The 13552-nt window shown below is 39.6% G+C and overlaps 1 protein-coding gene across 3 annotated transcripts in view; it reads left to right on the top strand.

Annotated features, from left to right (window-relative positions):
- The first annotated feature begins 507 nt into the window (after window positions 1-507).
- The window catches only part of LOC130929567 (neuropilin-1a-like), a 100384-nt gene continuing 87339 nt past the window's right edge, over window positions 508-13552 (top strand). For 2 of the 3 annotated variants that reach the window (XM_057856806.1, XM_057856807.1), the window contains exons 1-2: window positions 508-937; window positions 1120-1294. In XM_057856806.1, the coding sequence (XP_057712789.1) occupies window positions 847-937; window positions 1120-1294 (266 nt within the window). In that variant the 5' untranslated portion in view covers window positions 508-846. The other variant, XM_057856808.1, reaches the window with a different exon arrangement.

Genomic DNA, 13552 nt, shown 5'->3' on the forward strand with positions numbered 1-13552 from the left:
CGTGATGATGGCAGATGAATGCGGTCTTTCCAAATTATGCCACTCCAGCTCAACTTGTTTTGGTTAGAGAAAGTGTAAAACGGAGGTCACGTGCCGAAATGCAGAAATAAAGCGGAAGGACCTCGGAAACTTGTCTGTATGGTGTTGTTTTAAAACTTTTATCAGAATTACTTTTCCTTCTTTTACCAGTTGTGCTTTGGTGCCCTTTGAGCTGTTGAAAGCAAGACATTTTAGTTGGATGAGGTGTGTCTCTTTCAGGGTTCTAATTGCTTTCAAATGGCGTGAAAACGAACAAAATGAAGTAAAGGAAGGATGACTGATGGGTTTTTTTTATTTAAAAAAAATGGTGAATGAGTGTTGCATAGCACGTACCCCATCTTGAGCTCATAGGTGGCCGCCTCGCAGCTGGAGTTGTGGGAGTGGAAATTCCACAGTTTGGCTCCCGACATCGGCGCGGTGACGGGTAGAGAGGGGGGCGGAGAATAAGCTCCGGAGTGAGGAGGCAAACAAGCGGGCGATGTTGTCTGCCTCGGCGCGCTGACGAGAGGGGTCGCGTCTTCCCGCTCCATCGCTCCGGAATTCGAACGTTCAGTTCGGGTGGATTTATTCCCGGTTGCCGAGGCTCCTCTCCTGGTGGGAGCCATCATACCTGCCGCTCGGACCTAACGGAATTCCTCTTTTTATTTTCTTCCCCACCCCATTTGGATTAATTCACCTTCCAGGACCTGTCAAGTTGTGGATGGATCTCCTACTTTGAGATCATTTCCCAAATTTGTTTTTTATTTTAATGATTGTGTTTTTGGACGACTACCAGCAAGTGTTTTGGGGAGGAATTTTAGAGTCGGGATGTCGCACGGGTGCAGCAGGGCGCGCGTTGAGCTGCTCTGGGTCGTCCTCTTAACGCAGGTCGTCCTGGCGGCTGCGCTCACCCAAACCGGTGCGTTACGAGGGCTTTACATTCAGTGCATGTGTGTGCTTCAATCTGTTTTGTAAAATTGTCAATTTATACACATTCAAGTGACAGAGCACGACCGGTTCTCTAGTGGTGTCAGAATATAATACATGTTGGGTTCGTGTAAAACGTCAAACAGTGACATTTAATGTGACATTTTCTCCCAGACAAGTGCGGCGGGGCCATCGACATCCATTCCCCGGGCTACCTGACCTCTCCGGGCTACCCCGGCGCCTACCCGCCCTCGCAGCAGTGCGCCTGGGTGATCACGGCACCCGAGCAGGGCCAGAAGATCCTCATCAACTTCAACCCACATTTTGACCTGGAGGACCGAGACTGCAAGTAAGACTGACTACATACACATCATATCATACCCGATTCACGCACAAAATATGGATACTGCGGGTTGCTCTGCCACCCATTGGTCGCCGAGCCTCACTGCAGCTGTCACAAGGAGGTACAGGGGGATTTGAGGGGGTGCACATCTGTAGAAGGAAATGAGGTTCCGAGGCTTCTGTGCTTCCTGCTTGATAACAATGTCTTTGGTTGGAATTTAGAAAAGAATAGTTCCCTTAAAATTCAAAATGCAGTTTTTAAAATGAGAAAGCCCACTTTTTATCGAGCAGTTTTAATCTACTGTATCTTGCCGAGAGCTGTATCTAGTTCAACTAACCAAGCTTGACAAAAGTTGTTTTTTTTTGGTAAATAGATCACAATCTCCAGATGCAGGACAAAATAAATAAGTGAGGCAAAGCTTTCCTGGAACACAAATTAAGGCACGTAATACTGTGCATAGGCTACATGCATCAGAGTCTATTAGAATGCTGATAGTTGTTAAGGATTGTCTTTATGAGGCAGAGCAACTGCAATTGACAACACCGTACATGCAGCAAAACTTTAAGAGCAATCAGTCTCCTGGAGAAAAAGAGGATAATTTTAGAGGAACAAAGCAAGTAAATAAGCAAAAGTTAGCCATGTAAATTCCAGAAACACAAACATTAATAGACAGAAAATAGTGGAGAGGCCTCTTTCCAGAATCTACTGGGGAAGCAGCTTTTTTACAACCCTGAGGCTCCGGTAATTGCAATACAATGCGACAAATGTTCAACATTTTTCATGTAGGCCACTTGTATAATATACACACCCAAGATTTGTAGATTTGTGATGTTGACATGCACTTTTTACACACAGAATATGACAACAGTTAATTATAACATAAAATTAAAGATCATTTGAGCAAATGTGTTGTTTGGTAAACTACTGTAAGTTTCGATTTATTTGGGTTGATAGGGAACACTTTATCTGACAGTGGCGTCATAAGACCGTCATGATTATGACATGACAATATCATGGGCATTACTGAATGCTTATGACAGATGTCATTAAGTGTCATCCAGCAAATTATTACACTAACTCCGTTTATGTCCAGCTCGGATCTTTTACATCAATTCAAAAGTGAGATAATTTGCTGGATGACATTCAATAACATCTGTTATAAGCATTCATTAATGCTCATGACGGTGTCATGTCATAATTATGATTGTCTTATGGTGCCACTGTCAAATAAAGTGTTACCAAATACCATAACTAGCAATCAGTGAAACAACTGGAACAATAACTGAAGAAATAATTAGCACAGAACATGAATTTTGATTGTTAATTACATCTGTAGTGCTGCAATGCATGCTAGGAGGCAAGTTGGCTGTGTTGACAGCAGGAAGCAGCAGATGTTGACTGTCTCTCCCAAGGGAGCAGTGATGGCCAAATGAAGCTTCTTGAAGCAATGAAGCTTTGCAGCTAATTGTTTCAAAGCTTCATGGTGGTTCATTTGGTCTTATGACAGTCTTATGACGCCATTGTCAAATAAATTGTTACTGGTTAATATCTTTTGGTGTAAATATAGTATAATAAAATGAGGACAGCTGCGGCTTATAGTCCAGTGCGGCTTATCAATGAACAAATGTCGTTTTCGTGTCAAATTTGGTGGGGCACGGCTTATAGTCAGGTGCACTTTATAGTATGAAAATTACGGTAGTAACGTTTTTAATTAATCAGCACTCCTGACATGGCTCTCACTTTCAAAAAAGGGTGGTGACCTCTGACTTCAGGTAACATAGTCTTTACTACTACCAAGTTCCTCTGAGATACTCTTTATGGCCTTCCCTTGGTGCTGGTGTTTTGGTTAGCAACAGAGTTCAAATGAGCTCAGCAGTAAACTCTTTATTGTGTGAACAGCGTTAAAAGCCTTTAAAAATGAAAATCAATGCGGCCTGAGTCATCATCACATTGTAGGTGTTATGGCATAGTTGCACTGTTGCTCACTGCGTCGCCCACACGCACATACACACACACACATTCTCGAGATCATTACAAAATATGAGAGATGGAAAAAAAACAAATAAGTACTTGCAAGTACAAAGCGCTAATACTTATGAGTCCCGCGGGTCTGCAACATGATCCGATAGTAGTATAGAGGAGACCATCTGTGCAGCTGTGATTTATTCACCGGGCCTTTATGGAGACTTTAAAGAAGACAGAGGAGATGCCGTCAAAAAAACAAGAGCCCTCTTTATGAATGCGCATGCACACACACACACAATCACACGCCATAAAGAAGGGCTCTTGTTTTTTTGATGTTGTATCCAGCATGTGTCCTGGGGTCAACACAAACGCACGTAGAGGGGAGGGGTAAAGGTATGTTGGATCATGTCCACATAACAACAAGGCTTTCTTTTATCTTAGCTGGTGAAAACGATGTTTTCGGACGGAAAGTATTGGGATGCCTACAGGAAGTGAAAAGTGAAGAAAATGTTGCGTTTGGACAAAATAGTGGGACACACAAACAGAATGTAAAAGAGCTGCAAATTTGGAGTTTGGGCCAAAATATTTGAATGCTAACAGGAGGTAAATTAAAAAAAAACTGAAGTCAATATGAGTTTTCAACAAATTTATCATGACACTTAGTGATTGTAGAAAAAGTACATTTTGGACACAAGTATCGGGATGCGAATGAAAGAAATGTTAGTTTGGATGTTTGTGGACATCACCTGTAATGTATATGAAATGTTATTTGTTCTGTAAAATGGGTTAAAGGGCAGCTTCAGCTTAGCTTTTTTTTTTGTTTTTTTGCACTCCGTTAATAGTCCCTTTCCAAACCTGGAAGTGTGACGTAAATTCCAGAACGCAACAGAAGACTGTCCACAGCGAGCATTGCAGCAGCAACGATATCAGTGATATTTCCACCGAAAGTAACCATTCAGAATCGCTCTTTTGTGACGCTAATGATGGCTATAGCCAGGTGTGATAGTGGACCAGAACGGTCAGGAACGCAGTTCCGGTATAACATTCAGGGCCAGAACGCAGTTCCGGTATAAGATTCAGGGTCGGAATGCTATTCCAGTACACGGTGCTTTGATTTCCAAAATATGACGGCATCTGTCAAAACGCTATGTAAAAAAAAAAATTATAAGCTGCCACACATGCATTTCATCTCCAAGAAGAAAATCTACCAACATCAGATTTACATACAGAAGTGTTAACAACAAGCATGATAAAGTGCTTGTGTAGCGTAATCCATTTCCCCCAATATTTATTATTGATTTTATTCCACGGATGGCATGGAAGTTTCCCCAGCTGCTGCAGTTAGCTCTCATTGGTTCAAATGTGCATGTTTTCTGGAACAGCAAAAAAAAAAAAAAAAAAATTGTTGAATTGATGCGACAAAAAAGGGCAATGCAACATAAATTGGATCAAATCTTTAAGAGCAACGAAAGAGTTGGGGAGGCTTATTTATCATATTTTGTTTTATGTGCTCTGATGGGGAGGTTCCGAACATCTTAGCTGCCAGTGTACACTTTGGACTTGTATTTGTTAATTTATGTTAGGCTATTTAGTCATTTCCTTTTGATTTAAAAAAAAGTCAACGTTTGCGTGATCTTCAAAATATATTCCATTTCACTCTGCATAATACAAGTCATTTGTAGTTATTTTTCTGAATGTATGTTACTTATATCTTTATTATTAAAAACAAAAGTAAATGTTTACATTAACTTTCATTCTAATATACATTCTATGTTCTTAAGTAGTTAAAATTGAGATTTGGCATTTAATATGTGAAGAAATGAGGGAAAAATAAAAATTAGGAGATGGAGGTTGGGGTTGTTGCTGTTTTTGTTAACTTTTATTTTGCAAATCATTGAAAAAATACAATTTTGAATGAAAATCAGTTTTTGTATGTTTTATAGAAATAGCTGTGTTAAAACAGTTTTCTTTGCATTTCAGTAGTTTAAGAGGTTTGAAAAAAAAAAAAAGAATAAATAACATTTCTGGCTCCGTGGCGACTTTCACATCGGGGTGTTCCGGCAAGAAATTCTAGCCACTTTACAACCCTGGCTATATCTCCCAGGATAGAATATCTACAATTAATCCCTACATTTTTTAACCTGAGGCGGCAGATGACGCCGATTTACTCAGCACAGCAGACGTTGGTAATGACGCCGGTTGGCAGCTCCAACTTCGCAAAAGAAAGAGTGGTAGGCCTATGTCCAGCATCGTGATTTCTTTCCGCAGTCATTCTGAGATATAATTATCAGTAATTGCAAAAACAGACGAGTAGTTATATAGATCTAGTTATAAATGTATCAAATTGACATGAATAATAAGGCTGTCGCCAATGATTGTTTCTCCCGATTAGTCGGCAGACTTTTTTATCGATTAGTCGACTAGTCTAATAATTTTTTTAAACTTGTTTTTTCTTACTAATCTTGCAATTGAATTTTTGTTGACGATTATTAATTCACAATAACATTTGGAACACTTAAATTCTTTATTAAAGTACAAATAAACACATAAATAATAATAATAAATCACAAATAAACAATGAGGTCAAATGCTAATGGCATTAACTAGTGCAAAAGAATGGAATGTAAACAGATTCAGAACACTGTGACTTCACTTTTCCAACAGTATTCAAAACAATTCTTACTTTCTCTTTTTGTGGAATGTCTATATTGTTCCCAGCATTAGAATGAGCACCATCAGAGTAGATAAATTAATGTCACGCATCACCTGAGTGAAGTACGTGGGAAAAACTTAATGATGCATATTTATACGACGCTACGACGGAGTTTTAGGGCCAAATAAATAAATTTTTAAAAAAGAATGAGATTTAAGTCGAAATATTGCTACGAAAAACAAAAAGTCGCATTATTACTAGGGCTGTCAAACTATTAAAAATTTTAATCGAGTTAATCACAGTTTAAAAATTAATTAATTGTAATTAATTGCAATTCAAACCATCTATAAAATATGCCATATTTTTTCTGTAAATTATTGTTGGAATGGAAAGATAAGACACAAGACGGATATATACATTCAACATACTGTACATAAGTTCTGTATTTGTTATTATAACAATAAATCAACAAGATGGCATTAACATTAACATTCTGTTAAAGCGATCCATGGATGGAAAGACTTGTAGTTCTTAAAAGATAAATGTTAGTACAAGTTATAGAAACTTTATATTAAAACCCCTCTTAATGTTTTCGTTTTAATAAAATTTGTAAAATTTTCAATCAAAAAATAAACTAGTAGCTCGGCATTGTATATTACAAAATTCTCATGGTGCTTAAATAAAATCAGTCGCACCAAAGCGCCAGCAGAGGGAGACAAAAAACACAAGTAACAAGTGGCCATGACAGTGTGCTGTCATTTTAGTCTGTTTTAGCGGGGCATGGGCGTTAATTGCGTCAAATATTTTAACGTGATTAATTAAACAATTATTTACTGCCCGTTAACGCGATAATTTTGACAGCCCTAATTATTGCGTCGGGTTAATGTAGCTGTGAGACGCTACGCACTTTACATACATGTACTTTAACTGGGACTATGACAAAGCAATAATATAAATTCTTTTATTGATTACAATTTGATGTAGATGAAGCAAAATAATAAGGATTTCCTTATTTGTAAAACAGATTCTAAAACGCAAGATGCATTCAATTTTGTTAATTTTAACGCAGGCGGAAATGCGCTACGTAAAGTACATTGTTATGAACGGCAAGCCGTTAATGTGGATCCAAAACACAGACCAGGAGATCAGTAGAGTAAATGTTTGTATTTAATAAGTACAACAAAGGGAGCACGCTAACAAACGCGAGTTTAACAAGAACAACTAAGAGAGCACGCTAACAAACGCGAGTTTAACAAGAACAACTAAGAGAGCACGCTAACAAACGCGAGTTTAACAAGAACAACTAAGAGAGCACGTTAACAAACGCGAGTTTAACAAGTGCAACCAAGAGAGCACGCTAGAATGCATGAATATAACAGAGTACAAGAATCTAACTACAATGCCCAAAAGAGCACTAACGTAAAGATGACCAAACCAAAATACAACCGTAGAACGTCGGGAAACTCGAAGGCTGACGATGAACACACAGGCGGTAAGCAAGGCAAGTAGCAAGCAATAATCCGACACTTGCAGATGGTGACAGGCTTCCTTAAATATTGAGCCTTCCTAATGCAGCACAGGTGTGTCACGTTACCCCGCCCAGCTGGCTCAATCAGGTGCTGAATACAGGAAAATGAACTGAGAATACAAACAATCATGACATACATAGCTGCTTATTCAGCTACATCAGCCCGACATTAGCCCCTAATACTCTGTTGTACGACCCACGTGAAGGTAACTTCAATAAAAAAATGTCATTTTTTTGGACTTACAATCTGCCAGCTTGTTGTCTCCTTTCGTCTTCGAAAATTATGCCTGGGTGACGACACTTCAGGTGTTCATTCACGGCAACGTGCTGCCGTGGTAAGCAAGCTTGGCACATGGGGATGACGATAGCTCCTTTGCTGGGTTGCGGGAGGAGGGATGAGCTGCGCTGGTCCTCCTCCCCCGGGCTGGCTGGGTGGGGGCCGTGGCCCTGGGTTGGCGCACACGCAGTGTCTCCACTCATTTATGTGGCTGTCGCGTGTTTGGTGGGGCTTGCGCGCGGCTGGGTGTGATTGGGTGGGGGATCGCCCGGATTGGCGATGGGGCGGCGTAGGGTCGGCTGCTAACGGGCTTACACTCACAAGGGATTCACACGATTACTGGTTTCTAGATCACAGAGCTGATTTGTGTACACTCCACCACTCCCAATCACTTAGCTTATAGACTTCCCCACCCCGCTCCCCTTCTTTCCTTGGTCAACAGGCCCCCAGCATGGTGTCAACCGGAAATACATCTAGCTAACGATAGCACCAACATATTCATAGTTAGTGTAGGCGTTCAATGTATTTATTGTTTGTGTTTGTTTTCTTTCTTTTCTTGTGTTTCTTATCTTTGCTTCTGTTCCTCCATAAGCCCTTCCTGTTCGCTGCTTTGTCATAATAAACGAGGTATGTTGAATGATCACAATGGGAGTAGGTCATACTCTCATTGTGAAACATTAAAACTGTTCAGACCATCTGGGCACTTAGACTTCCATTCTCCGTGTCAAACAGCTGAACAGGACAGGTTTAAAATAAAAAAAAAAAAGAAAGAAAGAAGTCCATACTTTGGTCCCTTTGGTGCACTTTTTGGGCTTTGTGCCACTTTCCCCGCTTGAATCCCGAGCATCCACTATTCTCAACTTTCGACGCATCAATTTTTTTAACCATTTATTAACCGTCGACCGAATGGTGTGCTCGTCAACGCATTTCCGTCGACTGGTCGGGACAGCTTTGATTAATAGACAACCTGTCAGTTGTCCTATGACAGGCATGCAACAACAACAAAAAACAGGTCACGATCAAGTATTAAATGTATCAAATTGCCAGTAAGGGCTTACTTACATCTTTGAAAAATCAAGGTTGTATGTATCCTCCTAGGCTTTCAAATTTGTCGTCGCTGAAATGTTGAAAACAAAGACGCGATCGAGGAGCCGGGGAGAAGTTATTCCGCTTGACTCTCACAAAAGATGTCCAAATCCTTGCAGAAGAAGGTTTTATGGGCCACTCATAGCCTTCGTGTGAGCAATTCATCGTTACACATCGAGATGGCATGATGAATCTCGCGAGTAAAACACAGAAAATGTTTGCAATATATTGCAAGCATAGCGTGGTGCTATAGTTTCGTATTGGCGTTCTGGCGAGGTCTTCGGGAATTGACGTCATCAGGCAGCGGCCGGCAGCGAGGCAAGTCACTCGTTGCTAAGGTGTTGCTATGGCGTAACTCAAAACCTACGCGGTCAAGTAAAAAAAAATTGGGTAATGTGGGTTTTGAGACAGCGAATGATGCATTTAATACAATTTAACACAGTAAAACGCTCATGAATTAAAGTCTTCACCTGCCGTTAAGATAGCAAAAAGAAGTGATAGATTTAGATGAAAAAGTTTTGTCTTGTACATAACGTAAACGGGGGAAAGAATCGTGTCTAGGGTGTGAAAAGTGAAAATGTATAATGTGCAAAAAGTGTTGAGAATGGTTATTGAGTGTTTTGAACTAAAGGACCCTCATGTCTCAATAGTGTATTTTCTGTGTGTTACGAGCGTTTTTTTCCCCCCCGCAAATTTTGCAATTCCGATGAACTTTGAGTCTATTTACTTTGCTGTTTGAGTCTGATGTACTGTGTGATGATTCCAGCCCACCCAGCAGCTCCATGCTGTGTGGTTTTAGAAGGCCTCCTTCATGATTACATTGTTGTGTGTTAGTGTTGGATGATAAAGGCAACGTGTAGCTCGAAGCTCTCTGACTTGGCGGCACTGCCGTTGTTTTTGGGAGTGAGTCAAACGTTCCAAATATGTCTGCGGAGAAAGAGGGGTGGGGGTGTAAAGACAAGAGAATGTAAGAGAACCCTGCTTTCTAACTAGCTACAGTTGTATGTCTTTATCTCATCTGGTGTATCCTTCAGGGGCTGTCTGGATTCTCAGATTTTCATAGAGAGCTACTTAGTAGTTGTTCAGAATGTCATTGTTTAAAATCCCTATTAAGCTGTCTTTGTTTCTACTTCTGATAGCATTGCAAAATTATTATTTTTTTGTCGCTTCATCGATCGTATCCCTGTGTTTCCATCAGCGACACTTTAAAATTACATTTTGCCTAACACAACAAGAGTCTGATTTGTTTGAATTTCATAATGTAAATTTGTATCTTGCTATCTTTATATTTACTGATAATTGTCCGTCTTTTCAGTTTTTGAAAACACATTTAAAAACGTGATTGTTCCAAATGTTTTTAAATGTCTATTTATGTACCTTAAAATTAAAATAGTAACATGGTGTTGTCTTTGGAGATTATCTGGAAAACAGAGATTTTCTATCTATCTATCTATCTATCTATCTATCTATCTATCTATCTATCTATCTATCTATCTATCTATCTATCTATCTATCTATCTATCTATCTATCTATCTATCTATCTATCTATCTATCTATCTATCTATCTATCTATCTATCTATCTATCTATCTATCTATCTGTCTATCTGTCTATCTGTCTCTCTCTCTGTGTGTGTGGGCTGGACAGAATTTCTCACTCAATTTATTTTTACTTTAAGGGAGATGTTCAAATCACAGTTTCAGCATTTGAAGTTCCTGTAATGTTTAGTTAAACTGTCTGGCTGTGCAGTATTTATCACATCTTATAATGACCGATGTTGCCTTCAGGGTCACTTCAAAATAGAGAATGTTTTAGTTTACTTGTTTAAACTATGTGTAGCTGCTTTCAAGTTGCCATCGATTCCGTTTGACATCCCCTTTTAAAAACAAAGCACAAGTTTTGTCTTGTTCCAGTGATGCCCTTTTTATTCCGTCAACTTCAAAAGTGAACAGACGGCGGTGGTAACACTTTGGTGTCATCTCACGTCTGAAATAGCGTCGCCGCCAAAGGGCCCATCCTCCCTGAGCGGCAGGAAAAAAACAGAAAACAGCATAGGCGCCAGTTCGGGAACATGCGTCGGTGGCGGGATAATTCGGGATATCTTTTTTTCCCAGTGTTGGCCGAGCAGCCACTCTCTCCCACGAGAGGCGTTGGTCAATGCCAACATAAATGACAACGAGCGCTTAAACGACAGTGTATTGATTATGCTCAGGCATAAACACAAGCACTCAGCATGACTATAAAAGAACCTCAATGACCTCACATATCATGAGTTCTCCTATGTGGCTGGTGACCTCCTCTAAGTTCATTTTCTATTCCTTAAACTTGACTTCCTCTTCATCTTCACATGAACTCATCATGCCCAATTAAGGAAATTGCAACATTTCGCTATACTTTGTAATCTGTAAACGCTTTTTTTTCAAGTTACAATGAGGAAAATAAGTATTTGAACACCCTGCGATTTTTGCAAGTTCTCCCACTTCGAAATGATGGGCAGGTTTGAAATTTTCATGGTAGGTGCTTGTCCACTGTGAGAGACAATCTAAAGAAAAAAAATCCATAAAATCAAAGTGTTTTTTAACTACTTATTTCTATTACGCTGCTAATAAGTATTTGAACACCTGTCTATTAGCTAGAATTGTGAGCCTCAGAGACCTGTTAGTCGACTTTAAAAAGTCTAACGAATAAGTGGAGTGGAGTTGGACTTTTTGAGTCTGACATTTTGACCTGAGTCTAACATTTTGACCCGTTTGAGGCGATTAGCTGCATATAAACACCTGTCCACCCCATACAATCAGGAAGACTCCAATTCCTTACATGTTCAAGACCAAAGAACTGTCCAAAGACAGAATTGTAGATCTCTACAAGGCTGGGCAGGGTTGCGGGGCAATTGCCAAGCAGCTTTGTGATATAATATCCACCATTGGAGCAATTATTAGGAAAATGGAAGAAGCTAAACATGTCTGTTAATCTCCCTCGGACTGGGGCTCCATGCAAGATCGACCTCGTAGGGTCTCAATGATCCCAGGAATGGTGAGGAATCAGCCAAGAACTACACAGGAGGAGCTGGTCAATGACCTGAAAAGAGCTGGTACCACCATTTCCAAGGTTACTGTTGGTAATACACTAAGACGTCATGGTTTAAACATTTGCATGGAACGGAAGGTTCCCCTGCTTAAACCAGCACATGTACTGACCTGTTTTAAGTTTGCCAATTACTATATGGATGATCTAGACGAGCCATGGGAGAAAGTCATCTGGTGATAAGAGATTAAAATGAAACTTTTTGGTCTTAATTAGACTCATAGTGTTCGGAGGAAGAAGAATGATGAGTAACATCCTAAGAACACCATCCCTACTGTGAAGCATCAGGTGGTAGCATCATGCTTTGGAGGTGTTATTCTGCATATGGGACTAGACGACTGCACTGCATTAAGAAGAGGATGACCAGGGTCATGTATTGTGTGATTTTTGGGAATAACCTCCTTCCCTCAGTTAGAGCATTAAAAATGGGTCGTGACTGGGTCTTCCAATATGACAGTGGCCCGAAGCAGACAGCCAGAATAACCAAGGAGCGGCTTCGTAAAAAGCATATCCAGACCTAAACCCAATAGAAAATCTTTGGAGGAAGCTCAAACTCCGTGTTTCTCAGTGACAGCCCAGAAACCTGATTGCTCTAGAGAAGATCTGTGTGGAGCAGTGGTGCAACATCCCTGCTGCAGTCTGTGCAAACCTGGTGAAAGGTTACAGGAAATATTTGACCTCTGTAATTGTAATCAAAGGTTACTGTACCAAATAATAACATTGATTTTTTTCAGGTGCTTAAATAGTTATTTCTAGCAGTATAATACAAATAAATTGTTCAAAAATCGTACACTGTGATTTGTTGGGATTTTTTAGATTGTCTCTCAAAGTGGACAAGCACCTTCCATGAAAATTTCAAACCTGCTCATCATTTCAAAGTGGGAGAACTCGCAAAATTGCAGGGTGTTCAGATACTTATTTTCCTCACTGTAAAGGTTGCCCAGAAATGATTCTTTAAAAAAAAGGAATTTTATGTATCAGACCCAACAGTGTAAAAGCAGATTTAGTGTAGATTTGAATTCAAAATTTCACTTCATAATTCAAAATTGTCAGTTGACACTATTCTATTCTATTCTATTCTATTCTATTCTATTCTATTCTATTCTATTCTATTCTATTCTATTCTATTCTATCTGATATTCCATAGATCTGGACAAACTTAAGTTAAACAAATGTCACTAAAATGATTCATTGGTCAACCAAATAGGTGTCCTCGGTTCAAAATATTTCCTTTTCATTACTCAAGATTGTTCAGCACATGGTTTATTAAAACAAAGTGACACCAGCAACTTGCTTGTATCAATCAGAATTGGTTCGGTAAAAAATATGCATTTTGTGCATACATATGCATACAACAAGTTTATAATCTAAAATTTTCAAGCAATTTTAAATATTTAACCAACGATTGTAAGAAACAAGCGCATGACCGAGAACTCCCTTATTACACCATTAAGATGAATGCAGCATTTTTCAGTCCGGTTGTTAGGACAGCATTATCATGTGTTTTGCACTGATATGACAGTCAATGTTAGTCCAGTCATGAGATTCTTATTCTCTTATCAGGCCATCAAGAGTGCAACTCTTGACTTCTCTAAAATAAGAGCAGCGCTGAGACAAGGGAGAAAGAAGTACATATAATGGTCAATAAGTGGGGTGGACAGTAAAGTCTTG

Source organism: Corythoichthys intestinalis, chromosome 14, assembly GCF_030265065.1.
Source record: "Corythoichthys intestinalis isolate RoL2023-P3 chromosome 14, ASM3026506v1, whole genome shotgun sequence".
Lineage (NCBI taxonomy): Eukaryota > Metazoa > Chordata > Actinopteri > Syngnathiformes > Syngnathidae > Corythoichthys > Corythoichthys intestinalis.